This window comes from Nomascus leucogenys, chromosome 13 (assembly GCF_006542625.1).
Source record: "Nomascus leucogenys isolate Asia chromosome 13, Asia_NLE_v1, whole genome shotgun sequence".
Classification (NCBI taxonomy): domain Eukaryota; kingdom Metazoa; phylum Chordata; class Mammalia; order Primates; family Hylobatidae; genus Nomascus; species Nomascus leucogenys.
In genome coordinates, this window is record NC_044393.1 from 33,508,961 (window position 1) to 33,526,240 (window position 17,280).

General features: G+C 52.7%; 2 protein-coding genes across 3 annotated transcripts; one reads left to right on the forward strand and one right to left on the reverse strand.

The window, feature by feature from the left end:
- Positions 1–1,295: 1,295 nt before the first annotated feature.
- FAM110A (family with sequence similarity 110 member A) lies at positions 1,296–13,956 on the forward strand. 2 transcript variants are annotated; one of them, XM_030826550.1, is made up of 2 exons: positions 1,296–1,528; positions 12,386–13,956. In XM_030826550.1, the coding sequence occupies exon 2, from the start codon at positions 12,483–12,485 to the stop codon at positions 13,368–13,370; it is 888 nt and encodes a 295-aa protein (XP_030682410.1). In that variant the 5' UTR covers positions 1,296–1,528; positions 12,386–12,482; the 3' UTR covers positions 13,371–13,956. The 2 variants fall into 2 exon arrangements, with proteins under 2 accessions (XP_030682410.1, XP_012367180.2); XM_012511726.2 differs by lacking the exon at positions 1,296–1,528 and adding an exon at positions 8,954–8,989.
- On the reverse strand, positions 7,122–7,652 carry LOC100600311 (putative 40S ribosomal protein S10-like). Its single transcript, XM_012511727.1, is given in 1 exon segment — positions 7,122–7,652. A coding segment is annotated over 1 exon segment (531 nt).
- Positions 13,957–17,280: the final 3,324 nt, after the last annotated feature.

The following is a 17,280-nucleotide window of genomic DNA, read 5'->3' on the forward strand; positions in this document are numbered from 1 at the left end:
GGTGCAGTGGCATGATCTCAGCTCACTGCATCCCCCACATCCCAGGTTTGATCTATTCTCCTGCCTCAGCCTCCCGAGTAGCTGGGATTACAGGCATGTGGCACCATGCCTGGCTAATTTTTGTATTTTTAGTAGAGACGAGGTTTCAACAAGTTGGCCAGGCTGGTCTTGAACTCCTGACTTCAGGTGATCTGATCGCCTCAGCCTCCCAAAGTGCTGGGATTACAGGCGTGAGCCACTGCTCCTGGTGGCTACTTCACTTTTAATGGCTGCATAATATTCCTCATCAGAAAGTGGGAATAATTAGGCTAGGTGGCGTGGCTCATGCCTGTAATCCTAGTACTTTGGGAGGCTGAGTTGGTAGAATTGCTAGAGCTCAGGAGTTTAAGACCAGTCTGGGCAACATGGCAAAACCCCGTCTCTACAAAATATACAGAAAATACTGGGTGTGGTGGTGCACACCTGTAGTCCCAGCTACTCGGGAGGCTGAGGTGGGAAGACTGCTTGATCCCAGGAGATTGAGGCTGCTGTGAGCTGAGATCCTGCCACTGCACTCCAGCCTGAGAGACAGAGTGAGACTTCATCTCAAAAAAAAAAAAAAAAAAAAAAAGAAAGAAAAAGAAAAAGAAATAAAGAAAGTGTTAATAATTAAAAGTACTTTTAGAGGGTTATGTCTTGACAAGAGTTGTTCTGTAAAGCTAGCTGGCATGTAAAAAGCTCAATTAAGTTAGCTCTTCCACAGGATGGAATTATATAACCAATCCCTTTCAAGAGGCATTGAAGTTGTTTCCATTATTTTGCTGTGATGAATAAGACTGAGCAATATTAATCTTTGCTCATATCTTTGGTCATTTCCTTTGTAAATTTCGGGACTGCTGGGTATGCACATTTTAAAATTAACTCACTCATCATCATGCAGTTAGGAGAACAGAGAAAGGAAGGGGCTTGCACCGGGTCAGATAGGGAGTTAGCATCAAAGTCAGGACTAGGAACCAGCCAGGGTCCTCTAACTGGAGCTCTTCCAGCTGGGGTCCTAGAGGAAGTCCCAGCTGGAAGCGGGACGGAGGAGGAGGAAGGGAAAGAACCAGGCGCCAGGGCTGAAGCGGAGGCAGGAAGAAGGTGGGGCCGGCTGGGAGGAGGGGGCGGAGCTGCTGAGCAGCACCGCTCTTTGGGGCGGCAGAAGCTAAGCGGTCGCCTGGCAACCCCGGCGGCGCGCCGTTCGAACGGAAGCGAGGAACCAATCAGGAAGTCCGGGGCGAACCATTCTGGTGTGAAGGGGGGCGGCGTGCTCACTTCCCTTTCCACGGCGCCCCAGGGACTTTCCCTGCGGTGGGGGCCTTCGACAGTCAGGGCCACCCGCTCAGTTCGACTGCGAAGGGCAGCTCCAAAGGGGACCCCAAAGGTGCCCACGCGGGGCTGGGGCCTGCTGGGCGTCGTTGGGAGCGGCCACTACCGGCCCGGGTCCGAGCTGTCAGCCTCTCCAAAGACTGCGCGAGAGGAGCTGGGACACGCCTAGCGCGGGCTCCAGGTGAGGGCGCGGGTGGTTCGGGGTGCGACCCCGGGTCTAGGGGTCTCCGTTCCCCGAGCGTCTGCTGTCTGTTTTCTCCCCGCGTCGTACCTGCGTGTCATTTCACAGATGAGGACTCTGAGGCTCAGAGAGGCAAGTGTCCCGGCCGGGCGAGCTCTGGCGGAGAATCCAGTTCAAGTCTTTCTGCTCCACCTCGCAGCCCCTAGTCTAGTCACATCTAGACTTGCCTTGAGAGGCCCAGACGGGCAACTGGTGGTCATTTTCCCAGCGTTTTGTCGGCAGGGACACGGCCTATAGACCCCTGGCTGGATCACATATCCCCGCGCCCCACGCTGTCCTCGGGATACCCCTTTTGGGCGTCTGTCTTTCCTTCTCCGCAGTCCAGGGTTGGACTCGGCTCATTTGGCGCCCTTCTGTCTACGGGGCTCTGAACAGACGACCACTCTTTGGGGATCGGACGGGACTGACATTTCTGGGCTGGATGCAGGGGCAGCAGATTCTCCAGCCCCCAGAGTCGCTGCTGGCCTCTTGGGAATCATCCCCAGTTTGGGGAAGGGAATAGAGCCAGTCCCTATACCAAAGCCACTATTCACCAGAGACTTTGAAATTAGGAGTGGGGCCGGAATCCCCCCAGGTGGAGCATCTGACCTAGGCCAGACCCTGCTCTGTCTCCTGGGGACACCCCCTGCCCCCTAGGTTGCTGTTGTCAGTCTCCTTTTGTAGGTGGGGAAACCGAGGTTCTAAGAAGTTAAGCCCCTTTTTGAAGTCACAGTCAGACAATGCAGTGGTTAGCTCCTAGTCCCTCTGGCTTCAATCTTAGAATCCTTGACACACAGAATCATGCATTTTAAGAGTCTTGAATCTCTTCATAAGGGAGTTACATGTCCTCTCTCCTCTGGAGCCTCCCCCTGGCTTTGGGGGACAGGATCTCCGAGGACTCAGAAAGAAAACAAGCCTTTCCTTTATTCTTTCAACAAATATTATTTATTGACTTCATAAACCCTGTTCTGGTTCTTGCATGTTTTGTTTTTCTCAATAGCATTTACTCCACCTTATGTCCTATATATTTTACTTATTAGCAAATTTATCATCTTCCACTGTGATGCAAGGCAGGGGCTGAGGCAATTGAGGTCCTCACCACCAGTGCAAAATTTAGGGATGCCCAAAACCTCAGTAATCAAGATAACTGAAACTAACGTTCATGGACCATTTGTGTGTTCTGCAGGCAGGAGGTTAACTCACACAGCCTTCATGAAGTGCAGTCCTCCCATCTCTCTCTCTCTCTCCCTCTCTCTCTATGTATATATATATATATACACACACACACACATATATTTATATATATGTATATGTGTATATATGTACATATATGTGTATATATATGTATATTTATAAATCATGAAACCACTGCCCTGTCCTTGACTTGCTCTGTGACATTGAGTAAGTTTCTTCAGTCTCTGGGCTGAGCTAAGAAGTCATGATGGTGCACTCAGGCCTGGGCAGAGGGCAGTCTAGGATAGGAAGTGGGCTTGGCTTTGGATCTGCCTCCCCCTCACCTTTCTAATCCTGCTTGCCAGGCCCTTCCCCAAGACCTTGCTTGTGTTAATCTTTCATTCCGCCCCCACTGCAAAATTCTTCGTCCCCATTTTGCAACCTCAAGTGCAGATCTAGGCCTAGAAGATCAACTTGGTATCAGTGGGCCTAGATGTCCACATCCACACCCATTCCACAGCCTACTCCCTTCTCCCTTCCTAATGTTAGTGCAAGGCCACCCTGAGCAAGGCTGACTCCTGGGCAGGCCAGGGCACCAGCGTCTGGGAGGCCTCCAGAAATAGCTCAGGGCCTGGTGTGGCTCTGGAGGCGGCCTAGCTGGGTGTCCCTGACCTGGACAGCTGGGCTGAAATTGAGCTGGGGCTGCCCTGCTGGCTGGCCCCTTGCCACTGCCTGGAGCCTTCCTGATCTCCTCTGGGGCAGGCAAGGGCCTCCCCAAATCTAGGCCAGGCTTCTGCTGAAGGGAAAGAAAGAAGCAGGTGGGAGGAAGGGGGCGGGTTGGGTGTAGAATGTCATGAAAATTATAACCGTTGGAAACCACACCTCCCACCCCCTCACCAAAGAATAAAAATCACTAACACCTCTTGAGCATTTACTGTGTTCTAAGTACTTTACAAGTATGAACTCATTTAATTCCCTCAACTCTGTGATATAAGGTAATTACTGCTGTTCTTATTTCCATTTTGCAGAGGGGAAACTGAGCACAAGAGAGGTTTAATAATTTGCATAAGATAACCTAGAGGTGGAATTTGAACCCAGAGAGTCTGGCTCTAAATTTTACATTTTTGGGGGGGGTGGGTGGGGCGGTGAGTGAATTAAAATGTATATAAAATAAAATTTACCATTATAACCACTTTTAAGTATACAGTTCAGTGGCATTAAGTACATTCACGCTGTTGTGTAACCATCACCACCATCCATCTTCAGAATGTTTTCATCTTCCCAAACTGAAACTCCATACCCAATAAACAGTTCCCCATTGCCTCTCCCCCCAGTGCCTGGCAATCACCATTCTACTTTCTGTTTGAGTGAATTTGACTACTTTGGGTACCTCTAGGTATTATAAATGGAATCATACAGTATTTGTCTTGTTGTGTCTGGCTTATTTCACTTAGCATAATGCCTTTAAGTTTCACTCATGTTGTTGTATGTGTTAGAATTTCCTTTTTAAGGCGGAATAGTATTCTAATATTCTATGTATATGCCACATTCTGTTTATCCATTCATTCCTTGATGGACACTTGGATTGCTTTTGTCTGTTGTGACTAATGCTGCTTTGAGCATGGATGTACAAATATGTTTGAGTTCCTGTTTTTAATTGTTTTGGGTATACACCCAGAAGTGGAATTGCTGGGTGATCCTATGGTAATTCTGTTTAATTTTTTGAGGAACTACTTTACTGCGTTTCACAGTGACTGCACCGTTTTATGTGTCCATGAGCAGTGCACAAAGTGCTAATTTCTCAACATCTTCACCAATACTTGTTATTTTCTGTTTGTATTTATTCTTGATAATGGCCATCTTCAGTGGTGTGATGTGGTATCTCTTTGTGGTTTTAATTTACATTTCCCTAATGACTAATGGTGTTGAGCATCTTTTCCTGTGCCTATTGGCCATTTGTATATTTTTGGAGAAAGGTCTATTCAAGTGACTCTGTATTCTTTTTTTTTTTTTTTGGGACAGAATTTTACTCTGTCGCCCAGGCTGGAGTGCAGTGGCGCCATCTCGGCTCACTGCAACCTCTGTGTCCTGGGTTCAGGTGATTCTCCTGCTTCAGCCTCCTAAGTAGCTGGGATTACAGGCCCCTGCCACCATGCTGGGCTAATTTTTGTATTTTTAGTAGAGACAGGGTTTCACCATCTTGGCCATTCTGGTCTTGAACTCCTGACTTTGTGATCCACCTGCCTCGGCCTCCCAAACTGCTGGGATTACAGGCATGAGCCACCGCACCCTGCCATGACTCTGCATTCTTAATCATTACCTGTGCTTCTCTTAGATTTGTAACCTCTGAGAATAGTGGATCAGCACTCTGGGCTGATGAAGGCCTCCTTCAGGAGCTGGGCACTGGATGATCTATTTGGTTGAATAGTTATCATAGCCCATACTTTGGTGGCATTTGTCATGCATGGACCTCATGCAGAGAGGGAGGCACTGTTGTGAGTCCTGTTTTGCAGTTAGGGAAAATGAGATATGGAGAAGTTGAGTATTTTATCCAAGGTCTCATAGCTAATCATCGGTGGAGCTGGGATTTGAATGGGTTCTGGAGTCCATGCTATACCTTACAGATACGGCCAGGGGAATGAAGTGGCAAAGACCACTGCAGGCAGCAGAACCAGTGTGTGCAGAGGTTTGTATATAGTGGCTTTGGAGAAAGAACAGGACTTGGGTAGAAGTGGTCAGAGCCCAGCTTGAATGGGGGAGACTTGAAATTGGAGGAAGAGTAGGACAGGTCTGGAAAGGCCAGGAGCAGGGGGTCAGGGTTTGGGGAGGAGGCTTGGTGCTTAGGGACCCTGGCCTTTTTTTTTCTTCTCACAGTATATTTATTAATTACAAAGGGAAAATAACTTTCCCTTTGTACAGTGGAGAAATTTGGCAGATACTGCCTTAACCAAGGAATTGGCTGATCACTAAGATTAAGACAAACTGTTGTTATGAGTGGGTGTGGTAATGTACCTATAGTCCCAGCCACTCAGGAGGCTGAGGTGGCAGGATTGCTTGAGCCCATCTATCTGAGGCTGCAGTGAGCTATGGAGTGCACTCCAACCTGGGCAACACAATGAGACCTCATCTCTAAAAAAAGAAAAAAGAAGCCTCCTGATACCATGTACTAAGAAGGACACAACATCACTTTTGTGTTATTCTTGACAGATATGTTTAACTTTCTCTCCTTTCTTTCTTCTCTCTTTCTTACTGATATAAGAAAAAGCTTTATACATTTAATACATACCTCTTGATGAGTGGCCTTGGCCTTTGAGGTGGCCTAGGTCCAGAACAGCCAGTTGTTCAATGGTATTTCCTCCTGTGTTTGGTCCCTGAAGGAAGAAAACTGGAAGGGTGTGATGGAGCTCATGGTCCAGTGGGAGAGATAGGAAACGAGTTATATTTCCTATCCTAGATAAAAAGCATCTAAAATGACAGGATGTAATGAGTGCTCAGAAGGGAATAAAATGGGTGAAATTGCTGAGGGGGTCTCTTGGAGGAGATGACATTTGAAGTGAGATCTGAAGGGGGTGAGGGAAGAGGTTCCAGACAGAGAACAGCTGGTGCAAAAGCCCTGAGGCAGGAAAGACCTTGTGTTCAGGAACAGCAGGGAGGGCTTTGTGGCCAGGGCAGGAAAGAGGATGGAGATAAGATGGGAGATTTGGACAAGGACTGAGTCCTGGAAGGCCTGAGGGCCAAGTGGGGGGCTTGGATTTTTCTTTTTTTTTTTTGAGACAGAGTCTCGCTCTGTTGCCCAGGCTGGAGTGCAGTGGCTCAATCTCGGCTCACTGCAGGGAGCTTGGATTTTATTGTAAGGGAGCCACAGGAGGGTTTAAACACAGCAGTAATGAGACTTTATTTCTGCTGGGAAAACATTGCCATTATTGCCCCCATTTTACAGCAGAGGAAACCGAGACTCAGAACCATAACCAGGGAGTGCTTCCTAAGGTGGTTTCTCCCTCTGGGGTCCAGCCGACGAGGCAGTAGATTCTTCGGGAGTTCCTTGGGGGGCACATCTGATGAGTGGCCAAAGCCCAACACTGAAAACACTGTCTCTTCCACCTCCCCTCCCCAGACGTGAGCCTGGGTTCCAATCCTGGCTCTACCATTAATCAGCTGTGTAATTTTGGGCAAGTGGCCTTACCTCTTGGAGCCTCAGTTTTCTCATCTGAAAATGGGCATGATAATAGTAGCCCTCACAGGGTAGGTGTGAGGATTAAATTAGTTAACATTTTGTAAAGAGCTTAGAACAGTGTCTGGTACAAAGAAAGTGCTCAGATGAGATTTGTTCTTTTCTTTTTTGGCTGGAAGTTTATTCAGTGTGAAATAATCCTCTCCAATTTTACTGAGGTGGCTGACCACGTCCACGACCACATCTGCCGCTAAACTGGAATTCGGTTGCTGACCCAGCCCCAGCCTCGGCTTTCTTGTCGGCACCAGGGGGCACAGAACACTGTCTGTAGGTATCTCTGTCGGCTTCCCCTCTTGTGAGTCTTGCAGGTTGCTTACCCTCCAGACCTTGAGGCCGAGGCCTGCCACTCTCTGGTCGGCTGTGGTGTAGGGTGGCAGGAACAATCTCGGGGGGCAGATGTAGGGTGGCAGGAACAATCTCTGGGGGCAGATGAAGGTAATCACGGAGATACTGGATACCCTCATTGGTAAGGTACCAGTAGAAATGTCTCCAGGCAAACTGTTCCTTCACGTAGCCTCAGGACTTGAGAGACTGCATGGCCTTCGTGATATGAAGGTTGGGCATATTCTTGTCTGCCAGCTCCGGGTGCTTAGGCATGTGGACATCCTTCTTGGCCACCATGACTCCCTCCTTAAAAAGGAGTTCATAAATGGCAATCCGGTTCTTCTTAGGCATCAGCATCTTGGCAGCTGTAGGGTCCGGGGCTGGGGCTGGAAATGAAGGACTGTTCTTTTCTTTGCTATTATGAAAATCATTATTGTTGCTTTGCTGTTACTACTATTAGTGCCTGAAGAAGCCTTCCCTCCCCATCCCCCATTTCTGCCTCAGTGGAGGGCTGGGCAGGGCTCAGCAGGCCATTTGGAGGATGATGGACTTGTTGCCCCATCCCCTGGAAAGTCAGGGACTGGAGGAGGCTGCAGTGCTGAGGGGGAAGGAAAGCTGATGTGAATCACTGCTGGCCTCCTCATGCCCTATACCCTAGTCCTGGCCCAGCTCCCACAGGCACAGACATGGAACAGGAGCCTCTTCAGCCTGAGCAGGGCAGAGGGCTGAGGCTGAGGCCTGGGGGACAGCTCCTTCTCTGGGCCTCAGGATTGCCGTGAAAAAATGGCCTATCAAATGTTCCTACCTGCAGTGAGTTATAGGACTTGGGCTGGAAGAGGTGACAGTTACCTCCCTCCAGGAATTCCTTCCTGCAGGGCTGCAGTCTCATGGGATTAAATGAGGGGGCTCTGGGGATTTAAATGAGTATGGTGCCTGGCACCCAAAAATTCTAGTTATTGTTGTTACTATGACGGCTGTTGTTACCGACGTTAACAGTTTTCACAAGGTGGCTAAGGCATCCTCAGGCTCAGCCTGTTCCAGAGGGATGGACTCTACACGTGACAGAATGGAGCACCAGGAGGGTCCCGCAGCCTGGTCAGGGACACACAACTAGAAAGTGGTGGCGTTAAGGCTTGGTCTGGAGGGAAAGTGTGCAGGCTGGACTCCCCAAAGTGATTTTGGGCTAGTAACAGCCTCTCCCAGCCTCAGTTTACCATTAGTCAAATGGGGTAACAATAGAACTCACCAGATAGTGATTGTTGGGAAGATTAAAATGGGTTACCCGATACCAAGAAAAACACTTTCCCGTGCCTGGCACAGTGAACATTACCTGGCGGTCGTTCTGAGTGTCAGGGAGGGGGGCTCAGTTTGTCCATCTCTAAGATGGGTGCGCTTGCCTGCCAGAGCCACGGAGACTCCGCGCGCCAGGTGTGCGGTGGGCGGGTCTCGGCTCCCGGAAGAAATTCCCTGGGTGGTCCTGGAGTGGGTCGGACCCAGTTCCTGAGCCAGGCCAGCTGCCAGCGGCTGGAGCTCGGGTTCCGGCCCCTGCCTGGCTTTCCGTACCCTTTTCGGGTAATACCTGGACCAGCGGGTTCACTTGCCCGCGGCCGCCGGAAGTTGCGCAAACTCAGGTTGCCGGAGCCCCAGGTGGGCCGGGCCGGAGGAGCGCAGGCCAGCGGCGCGGGCGCAGCCAGGTAAGTGCGCACCGGGGCGGGGGTCGGGGGGCGCCCAGCCGGGGTAGGGGTCGGCCCGAGCACCCCTCCACCCCAGGACGGCGGGAACGGGGCGGGGATCTACCTTTCGGCTTCAAGAGGACCGCGGGGATCGTGCCGCCCTCTCTCTCATTTGAGAGCCAGGCCAACTCGGACTCAGAGGGGCAGCGAGTGGCAAGGGTCACACAGCGCCCTGCTAGCCGTCCCCCCATCCCCCGCCACCGGGAGTCCTCAAGCTTTTCCGGAATTGAGGGAGAGCAAAAGTCAGACTGGGGATCTGAGTTTCCCCCAACCCTGCCCCGCGGCCTCTGGAGGCTGACGCTTGGGAGCTGGTGGGGAGGGGCCCAGGTGGGGATGCGTGCCCCCGGGATGCAAACCAGAAGGGCCGGCGGTTGGGGGCATTCATGGGAGGCATTTGAATCCGTGGGTGGGGCATTGGGCGGTGAGAGGAGGCCTCAGAGGGGACATTGAGTCCCGCTTGGGGACTTGGGACCCTGGCTTCACCTGGCAGGAGCCGCTGCACCCCCGTTTTGCCCACCCGTGACATGGGGCTGTTGAGGTCAGCTCACTGATCAGCCTCTGTCTCGGGCCTGCTTTGTCCGCGGTGTGGGCTGGGAAAGACCCTCGTGGGGCTTGCTTAGAGACCCCTGCGTGGGGGTGGTCTGTGGACTTGGTTAGTCAAAATCTTCTTAATGACCAGGAGCCTGGTTCGTGGCTCCGCCTTTTTGCCAGATGCTGAGGAAAGCCCTCGACCTGTTTGATCTCTCCATCCTTATCGTGACCTGGAGGCTCAGGAAGGTCTATTTTTAACCTCATTTCACGGATAAGGTAACCGAGTCTGTAAAGAGGCGAAGCTGCTTGCGCAAGGCGCGCAGCGGGCGGGTGGGCGAGCCGAAGGCCGGCGGGCCCGCGGCTCCAATCCCGGGGTTGGCTCTCGCATCTGTCCCGGCCCTGCCAGAGGGGACCCCAGGGCCAGCAGATCGGGCCAGAGGGGCTGGGGACCCGATCGGGGTCGTGCACGGGACTTCTGCCCGGGCTCCGCCCGTCTGACCTCCTTCTCCCTCTTTATCCGGATGGTGCCCGCAAGGGAACTGCCACTGCGGACGGGTTGGACTGGTTTGGGAGGTGGCGGCCTGGGGGTGGGGCAGAGTTTGGCTGCCTCTACTATGCTCCTTTCCTGTCAGGTCCTTCCCACCTGAGGTCTCCTGGGTTCGGCCCTGGTGGAGCCAGGCTTCCTTTCCCATCCACTCCATCTCTTCTGCCTTGGGAGCAGCACCCAAGGATCTATTCCCAACTTATGGCTGCTGCAGAGGTCTCCAGCTGGTGGTTGGGGGCCAGATGGAGGAGGAGGGGACAGATATGTTTGCAGACATATTTTGTTTGCTGCATATGCAATGTTTTAATCATTATTATTGAATATACTGACAGTTAAGAATCTAGAGTTTTTATGTACTCCTGGATTTCCAGCTTCCTGGAACAATACACCTACCACCTTGGACCCATATGCCTGCAGCAGGCAGGGTACCTAGATGTCTCTAGTTCATCCCTGATCACCCAGTTCACATCTGGCTCTCATAAATATTTCAGTTCAATAAATTTTTATTGAATATTCTGCCTTAGTATGTGTCTAGGGCAATATCTTGAAACTGGGGTATAGTGAACAAAATAGCCAACCCCCCTCCCACACACACACACCCCTGCCCTCATGGAGCTGATATTTTAGGGGGATGGGGACAACAGAGTAAAATAACCATACACAAATAGAGTACTTGTGCAGGTGATAAGGAGAAAAGGAATAGTGCCGGGAGGGGGTCAGGAGCGCCAGGGAGAAACAGGATGTGGTATTGAAATCAGTGCCTTAGTTATCTATTCTGGGACCTGGAAAAGTCACTTCTCTGACTCTCAGTTTCTCCATCTGCACAACGACCCACAGGCTTGTGGGAGGTTATAGGGAGGATGGCACCCAGCAGAGATCCCTGCCTTCCCACCCCAATCCAGACTCGCTCCCTTCTGGATTTTTGGATGTCTAGGTAGGGCTGTCCAATGTAGCTTCCTACCATGGATGGAAATGCTCTACTCTGTGCTGCCAAATACAGTGGCAACTGGCCACATGTGGCTATTGAGAACTTGAAATACCACTCGTGTGGCTCAGGAACTGAATTTTATGTTTTTATTTCATTTAAATTTAAAGTTAAGGTTGAATAGCCACATGTGGCTGCTGGCTATTGAGCTGGACAGCACAGGTCTACATGGCTTGAACTGCAAGCCTTCTTGGGAAGCACCCAGATTAAGTACCTGCCCCCTCCATTTTACAGATGAGAATGTTTGGGACTTGGTGTATGGGTTTTCTTCTGTCCCATCTCCAAGGGGCCTTGTGGGGTAACTCTGTGGGCTTGGCCCTTCCTTGGAAACAGGGTCAGGGTTGGCTTGATGTCTGGGGCATCAGGCCCTGACACTTGGGTGACCACGTAGACACTTGTGCATCCAGGTGTATGCCCTCCTCCCAGGTGAGTGCCCATTCCATGGCTGCAGGCAGATCGAGGGTCTGCCGGATGCCTCCATGCAGGGCTGTGTGATTTTGGACATTTCCAGCTTCTCTCAGCACAGCATAGCTCAGGGCTGACGTTTCCACGTGACAGGCATTTGTGGATCACCGTGGGCCATCCAGTTCCATACAGGAAGTTGTCTGGACTCCACTGGGGCAGGGGTGGAGATTTTCTTTGCTCCTTCCCTATAAGCTCTGCCCTTTGCCTGGGGCCTGGCATGTCTAGGCGGGTGGATGGCACAGGGCAGCTTCCTGCCTGGATGGGTGAGGGGTAGAGGTGGTACCAGGCTCCCTGTGGGGAGTCCAGGTGGGGTGTGGGCTGGAGCACTTTTTCTTGGTCATTTAACCCTACACCCCTATGCCAGCATCTTCCTTTTTGGTGGTAAGGGGCAGAGCCACCTACTCGCTGGGTTAACTTGAGCAAGTTGGTTGCCTCTCTGGGCTTCAGTTTCTCCATCCAAAAAATGGGGCTGTTGAGAGGACCTGAGGTTGAGTTGACTGGTGCTTAGCACAGAGCCTGGAGCCTCCCTTGCTCCCTTTAGCGCGTGCCTTGCCCTGTCTTTTCTGCTCAGGTTGCCCAGGTCTTTCTTCTCTAGCACCCTTTTTCCTCTCTTGGCCTCAGCTGGGCCTGGTTCCCCCGGGGCAGGAGGGAGGGGGTGTGGGTGGGGCCTGAGGCCCCGCAGCTGTTGCCTTGTGCCTGCTGATTGGCTCCTTATGGAGGGGCGTGGTCTCTACCTTATAATAGGGAAGGCGTCTTATCCTCTCTCAGCGGTGGCTGAGCCTCTTTGTCTGAGCGCGCTCGGCTTTTCTTTTTTTTCTCTCCTTCACTGCAGCAGTTGCCGGTGTCCAGCTGCCTACTTTCTGCCCGGATCTCTGGCTCCTCATTTCTCCAGTCTCCTCAGACTAAAGCCCTCGGGATATGCAGCAGCCATGCCTGTGGACACGCTGAGCCCTGGAGCCCCGTCTGCCCCCGCCCTACCTTGCCGCCTGCGGACCAAGGTCCCTGGCTACCTGCTACGGAGGCCGGCAGATGGTGGAGTCCGGAAACCGAGTGCTGTGGAGCGCCTGGAGGCCGACAAGGCCAAGTACGTCAAGAGCCTGCATGTGGCCAACACCCGCCAGGAACCTGTGCAGCCCCTGCTGTCCAAACAGCCACTCTTTAGCCCTGAGACTCGCCGCACAGTGCTCACGCCCAGCCGCCGAGCCCTGCCTGGCCCCTGCCGACGGCCCCAGCTGGACCTGGACATCCTCAGCAGCCTCATCAACTTGTGTGATAGTCCCGTGTCCCCTGCCGAGGCCAGCCGTACCCCTGGACGGGCAGAGGGAGCCGGCCATCCTCCCCCAGCCACCCCTCCACGACCGCCGCCCAGTACCTCTGCGGTCCGCCGAGTGGACGTCCGCCCCCTGCCTGCCTCGCCTGCCCGTCCCTGCCCATCACCGGGCCCTGCCGCCGCCTCCAGCCCAGCCCGGCCGCCGGGTTTGCAACGCTCTAAGTCGGACGTGAGCGAGCGCTTTTCTAGGGCAGCCGCTGACCTTGAGCGCTTTTTTAACTTCTGCGGCCTGGACCCGGAGGAGGCAAGAGGGTTGGGTGTGGCCCACCTGGCACGGGCCAGCTCGGATATCGTGTCCCTGGCAGGGCCCAGTGCTGGGCCGGGCAGCTCTGAAGGGGGCTGCTCCCGCCGCAGCTCGGTTACTATTGAGGAGCGGGCCCGGGAGCGCGTTCCCTATGGCGTGTCGGTGGTGGAGCGCAATGCCCGCGTGATCAAGTGGCTGTATGGGTTAAGGCAGGCACGGGAGAGCCCAGCAGCTGAAGGCTAGGCACCACTGGGCCTGGAATTCGCCACAGGACAGATCTTACAGAGGCAAGTGGTCCCTGGACCTCTCTTGCATCCATTCTCTGGATGGCCATGTCAGAGGCTCCACCCTGGTGTGAACTTGGTATGGAGGCAAAGGCTTAGAGACTGGACCAGCATTCTTGGGCAAGGACTGACTCTCCGAGGGTTTTGCTCTTGACTTTGGACACCTGAGAACCCCCTCCCGCCTCCCCCAATACAAAGTTTTTGACATGAGTGTACTCCTGCTTAGTTCCTCTTGTGGGGCTGCATTTGGGATGCTTTGCCCTCCCCACTGAGAGTGAGGGGCCAAGGGATCTCCTCAATCCTGTCTCCCAAGCGGCTCTGTTTCCTCCTTCCTTCCTTGGCCTCTGTCCTTTGCTGACTTCCTCTTCCTTACCCAGCAGAACTCACCCTGGGGTCAGGGCAGTGGGGAGGGGCCTATCCACTGCTCTTCCTAGTCCTTGGCAGCTGGCCTAGGTGGGCAGACTATAGGAGGGACTGGTTAGGAGTCTGCATTGCTTTGACTTCCCTCTCCTTGGTCAATAAACACAAATGCTTGTTTCTCAAGGGCTGGGCCTTCAGACTCTTCTGTGTTCACAAGAGAAGGGGTGAGAGAAGTCTTGGGGTGGGGCCATCAAAACAGTAATTGTTCACTCCGAGATCTAGTGGTGGGGCATGATGATAGCGGCTGGCCTGGCTGGAGACGTGTCCCCGTGGTGGGTTCTCATAACTCTCCTGGAAGGCTAGCAGGCCTGCCTCATCGAGGAGGAAACTGAGATCCAGCCATGAGTGAGCTGGAATGGAGCTGGGAGTAGGAATGGGGTCTTTCCCCTGCACCAGGAAGGGAGCCTGCAGGGGAAAGGCCGATGGGGTGCATAGACTCTCCCCAACCATGAGTGTTCCATCCAAGCCCTGCCCAGTTCTCAAGGGGGCAGGAAGCTCGGAGAGGGCAAATCCTGAACTTGAGGTCACACAGACCAGAGAGTGAGGATGGGAAGTGGGAGTTTTTGGAGGAAGAGAGACTTGGGGTGGACGGCACAAAATGAGTGGCCTTGCCTGGTGATCTTGGACAAGCCAGTCTCCCTCTGGGCCTCAGTGGGAGAGTTAGGCGGCACAGTCCTCCTTGGGTTGGGGCGCTGGTGCATTCTGGGCCCTTCATGCTATATTCCAATACCTGGGGAGAGGGGAAGGAAGGGGCTGGCACTGGGCTTCAAGGCCTCAGCTTCTTCCAGTGTCCCTCCAGGTCAGTTACCTACTAGGAGACCCCACCTTGGCTAGTGGAGCAGCTAGGGCTAGGGCTGGGCCTACAAAGGGCGAAAGCGGGGGTGGCCTCTCTGGTGCCCCATGGTGGGAGTGGAGAGGGGGTGGGTGGCGCTTCCTTTCACAGGCTGCCTTGGCTGCAGCACTCAGAAACAGGAAGCTCTAATGGGGGCCCTGGTGACAGGTTTGATGTAGGTTTTATTTTAAGCATAAAGAGGAGATTTCCGTTGGACTGTTGACAAACATCCAGGTCAGCCCAGCTGTCCATCTCTCTGTCTGTCTGCCTGTCTACAACTAGCCCCCAGGGACCTGGGATGGGCCTGGGCAGTTTGGGGAAAGAAGGGAAAATTGGGTTCTAGAAGAGGATGATGTTCCAGCTCATGACACTGGAGCTCGTGATACAGGTGGGGAGACAAGCATGAGGAGGGTGGTGACCTACCCACAACCCCCCATGGTGCCCAGCAGTTTTGACAATGCAGGAATTGGGCCTCCAGGGTCCCCATGCTGAAGGAGTGATGGTGTCAGGAGAGAGAATCCAGGCAGGATCTGCAGATGTGGTGCCCTTTGAGGTGTCAGAGACTAGATTTCCTAGGCAACACTGCTAGAATTCAGGGCTAGTCATTGTCCCTTGCTGTGACCTGGCAGCCTCCGAGTAACCCAAGAAGGTGGGTGGGCTGGCTGCATTTTACATGTGAAGAAATTGAGGTTCAGGTCACAGGACTGGTGGGTGACACCTTGTTTCTGAAGGAGGGTTCAGTGCTTGAATCCTCAAGGTAGCCTTTTGAGGACCAGATATATTGACAGGGCGGGATGTTGAGCTCAGGGAAGGATAGCGACTTGTAGACTGTCACATAGCAGGTCTGCAGGACAGCCTGGGGTCACACTCTTGCCTGCCAGACACATCACAGTCTGGATTCCTGGTTCTCCCAACATGTACCCCACCACTCTTCCTCATCTTGGCAGCCTTTTCTTCTGGTCACTTTATTACTGAGCATCTACTGGGTGCCCAGCAGTGGATAAGACAGACATGGCCCCTGTCCTAGTCTGGAGAAGAGAATGGACAACTAAACATTCAGCACATAAATAATCATAGAATGTAAAGCAGATATACTCAGGGACTTCTGCCCTAAAACCAGAGCTGTTCCCAGGAGCTGGGCCAGGGGATAGCTGAAAAGAGAATGCCTTTCCATAAATCCATTGGGAGGGTCTGTTGGGGAGAGAGCAGGGAGGGATTCTTGGAAGTGGGGAAGGTGCCAGATTGAGTCTTCTCCAATGGTTATGGCTTGGTCTTGGGAGGGCTCCCCCTGTTCCAGGATTCTGGAGCCTCCTGCCTTCCCTGCAGGCCTCTGTGGAGGGAGCAGGGTGGGGGGCTTTTGCACTCCTCCCTCCCCCAACCCTGCAGCCTCTGGGATCTGTGGAAACAGCCCCTCTATTGTTCTGCCTCCAGTTGGAGTGTGAGCCCTCGGAGGGCCTGCAGCTGCTGCCCTGTCTCCTGGGGCTGCCCAGCCCTTGGAAGCAGCTCCCCCAGGCCAGCCTGGCCCCAGCTGCCTAGCCCCTAATTAGGCAGAGATGAGATCTGCTCCCTGATCCATTTCCCACCAGCTAATTATATACACGTGGATTTGGGAACCAGGCAACCTGGCTGCTCACTTCTATCATGAAGGTGGATGGGCCCTGGGAAAGGCAGCCCCCCCACGGACCTCAGCTTACCTTTTTGGCAGAGGATGGAGTGTAGCTGCAGAGGCCTGTTCCTGTCCTTGGTTAAATAGTTCTGTTCCTGCTACTGAAACATTCAAGGAGACCCCCCACCCCCCATCTTACCTGATAACCTGTGTACAGGGGACCAGGAAAGGGCTGAGGAATTTGGCTATAGGTCCTTGACTCTAGGACCCCAGGGTAGGGTCATAGGATGTAGGTGAGAGTGTGGCTGCAGCTGGCCGCCAATTAGATGTGCATGTAGGAGGGCTTACAGTTGTGCTGGTCCATCCAGGCTGGTCCATCTGGGTGGGCTGAACACCCGGCCGGGTGTGGTGGCTCACACCTGTAATCCCAGCACTTTGGGAGGCCAAGGCGGGCTGATCACTTGAGGCCAGGAGTTTGAGACCAGCCTGGACAATGTGGCGAAATCCCGTCTCTACTAAAAATACAAAAATTAGCCAGGCATGGTGGCGGACACCTATAATCCTGGCTACTTGGGAGGCTGAGGCATGAGATTCGCTTGAACCCTGGAGGTGGAGGTTGCAGTGAGCCAAGATCGCACCACTGCCCTCTAGCCTGGGTGACAAAGCAAAACTCCCTCTCAAAAAAAAAAAAAAAAAAAAAAAAAAAAAAGGAGTGAACACCCTATCCAGGTTTTTAAAAAGATAATATTGGTTGATGGGTACAGCAAACCACCATGGCACATACATACCTATGTAACAAGCCTGCACATTCTGCACATGTATCTCAGAACTTAAAGTAGAATAAAAATAAAAAAATAAAGGTAATATTATTTTTCAGATAATTCACTCATATATTTCTTCCAACATTTTATTAAGAAAAATTTCAAACATAGAGTTGAAAGAATTATACAGTGAACATTCATATACCCACCTACTAATGCACACTTGTTAATATTTCACTATATTTGCTCT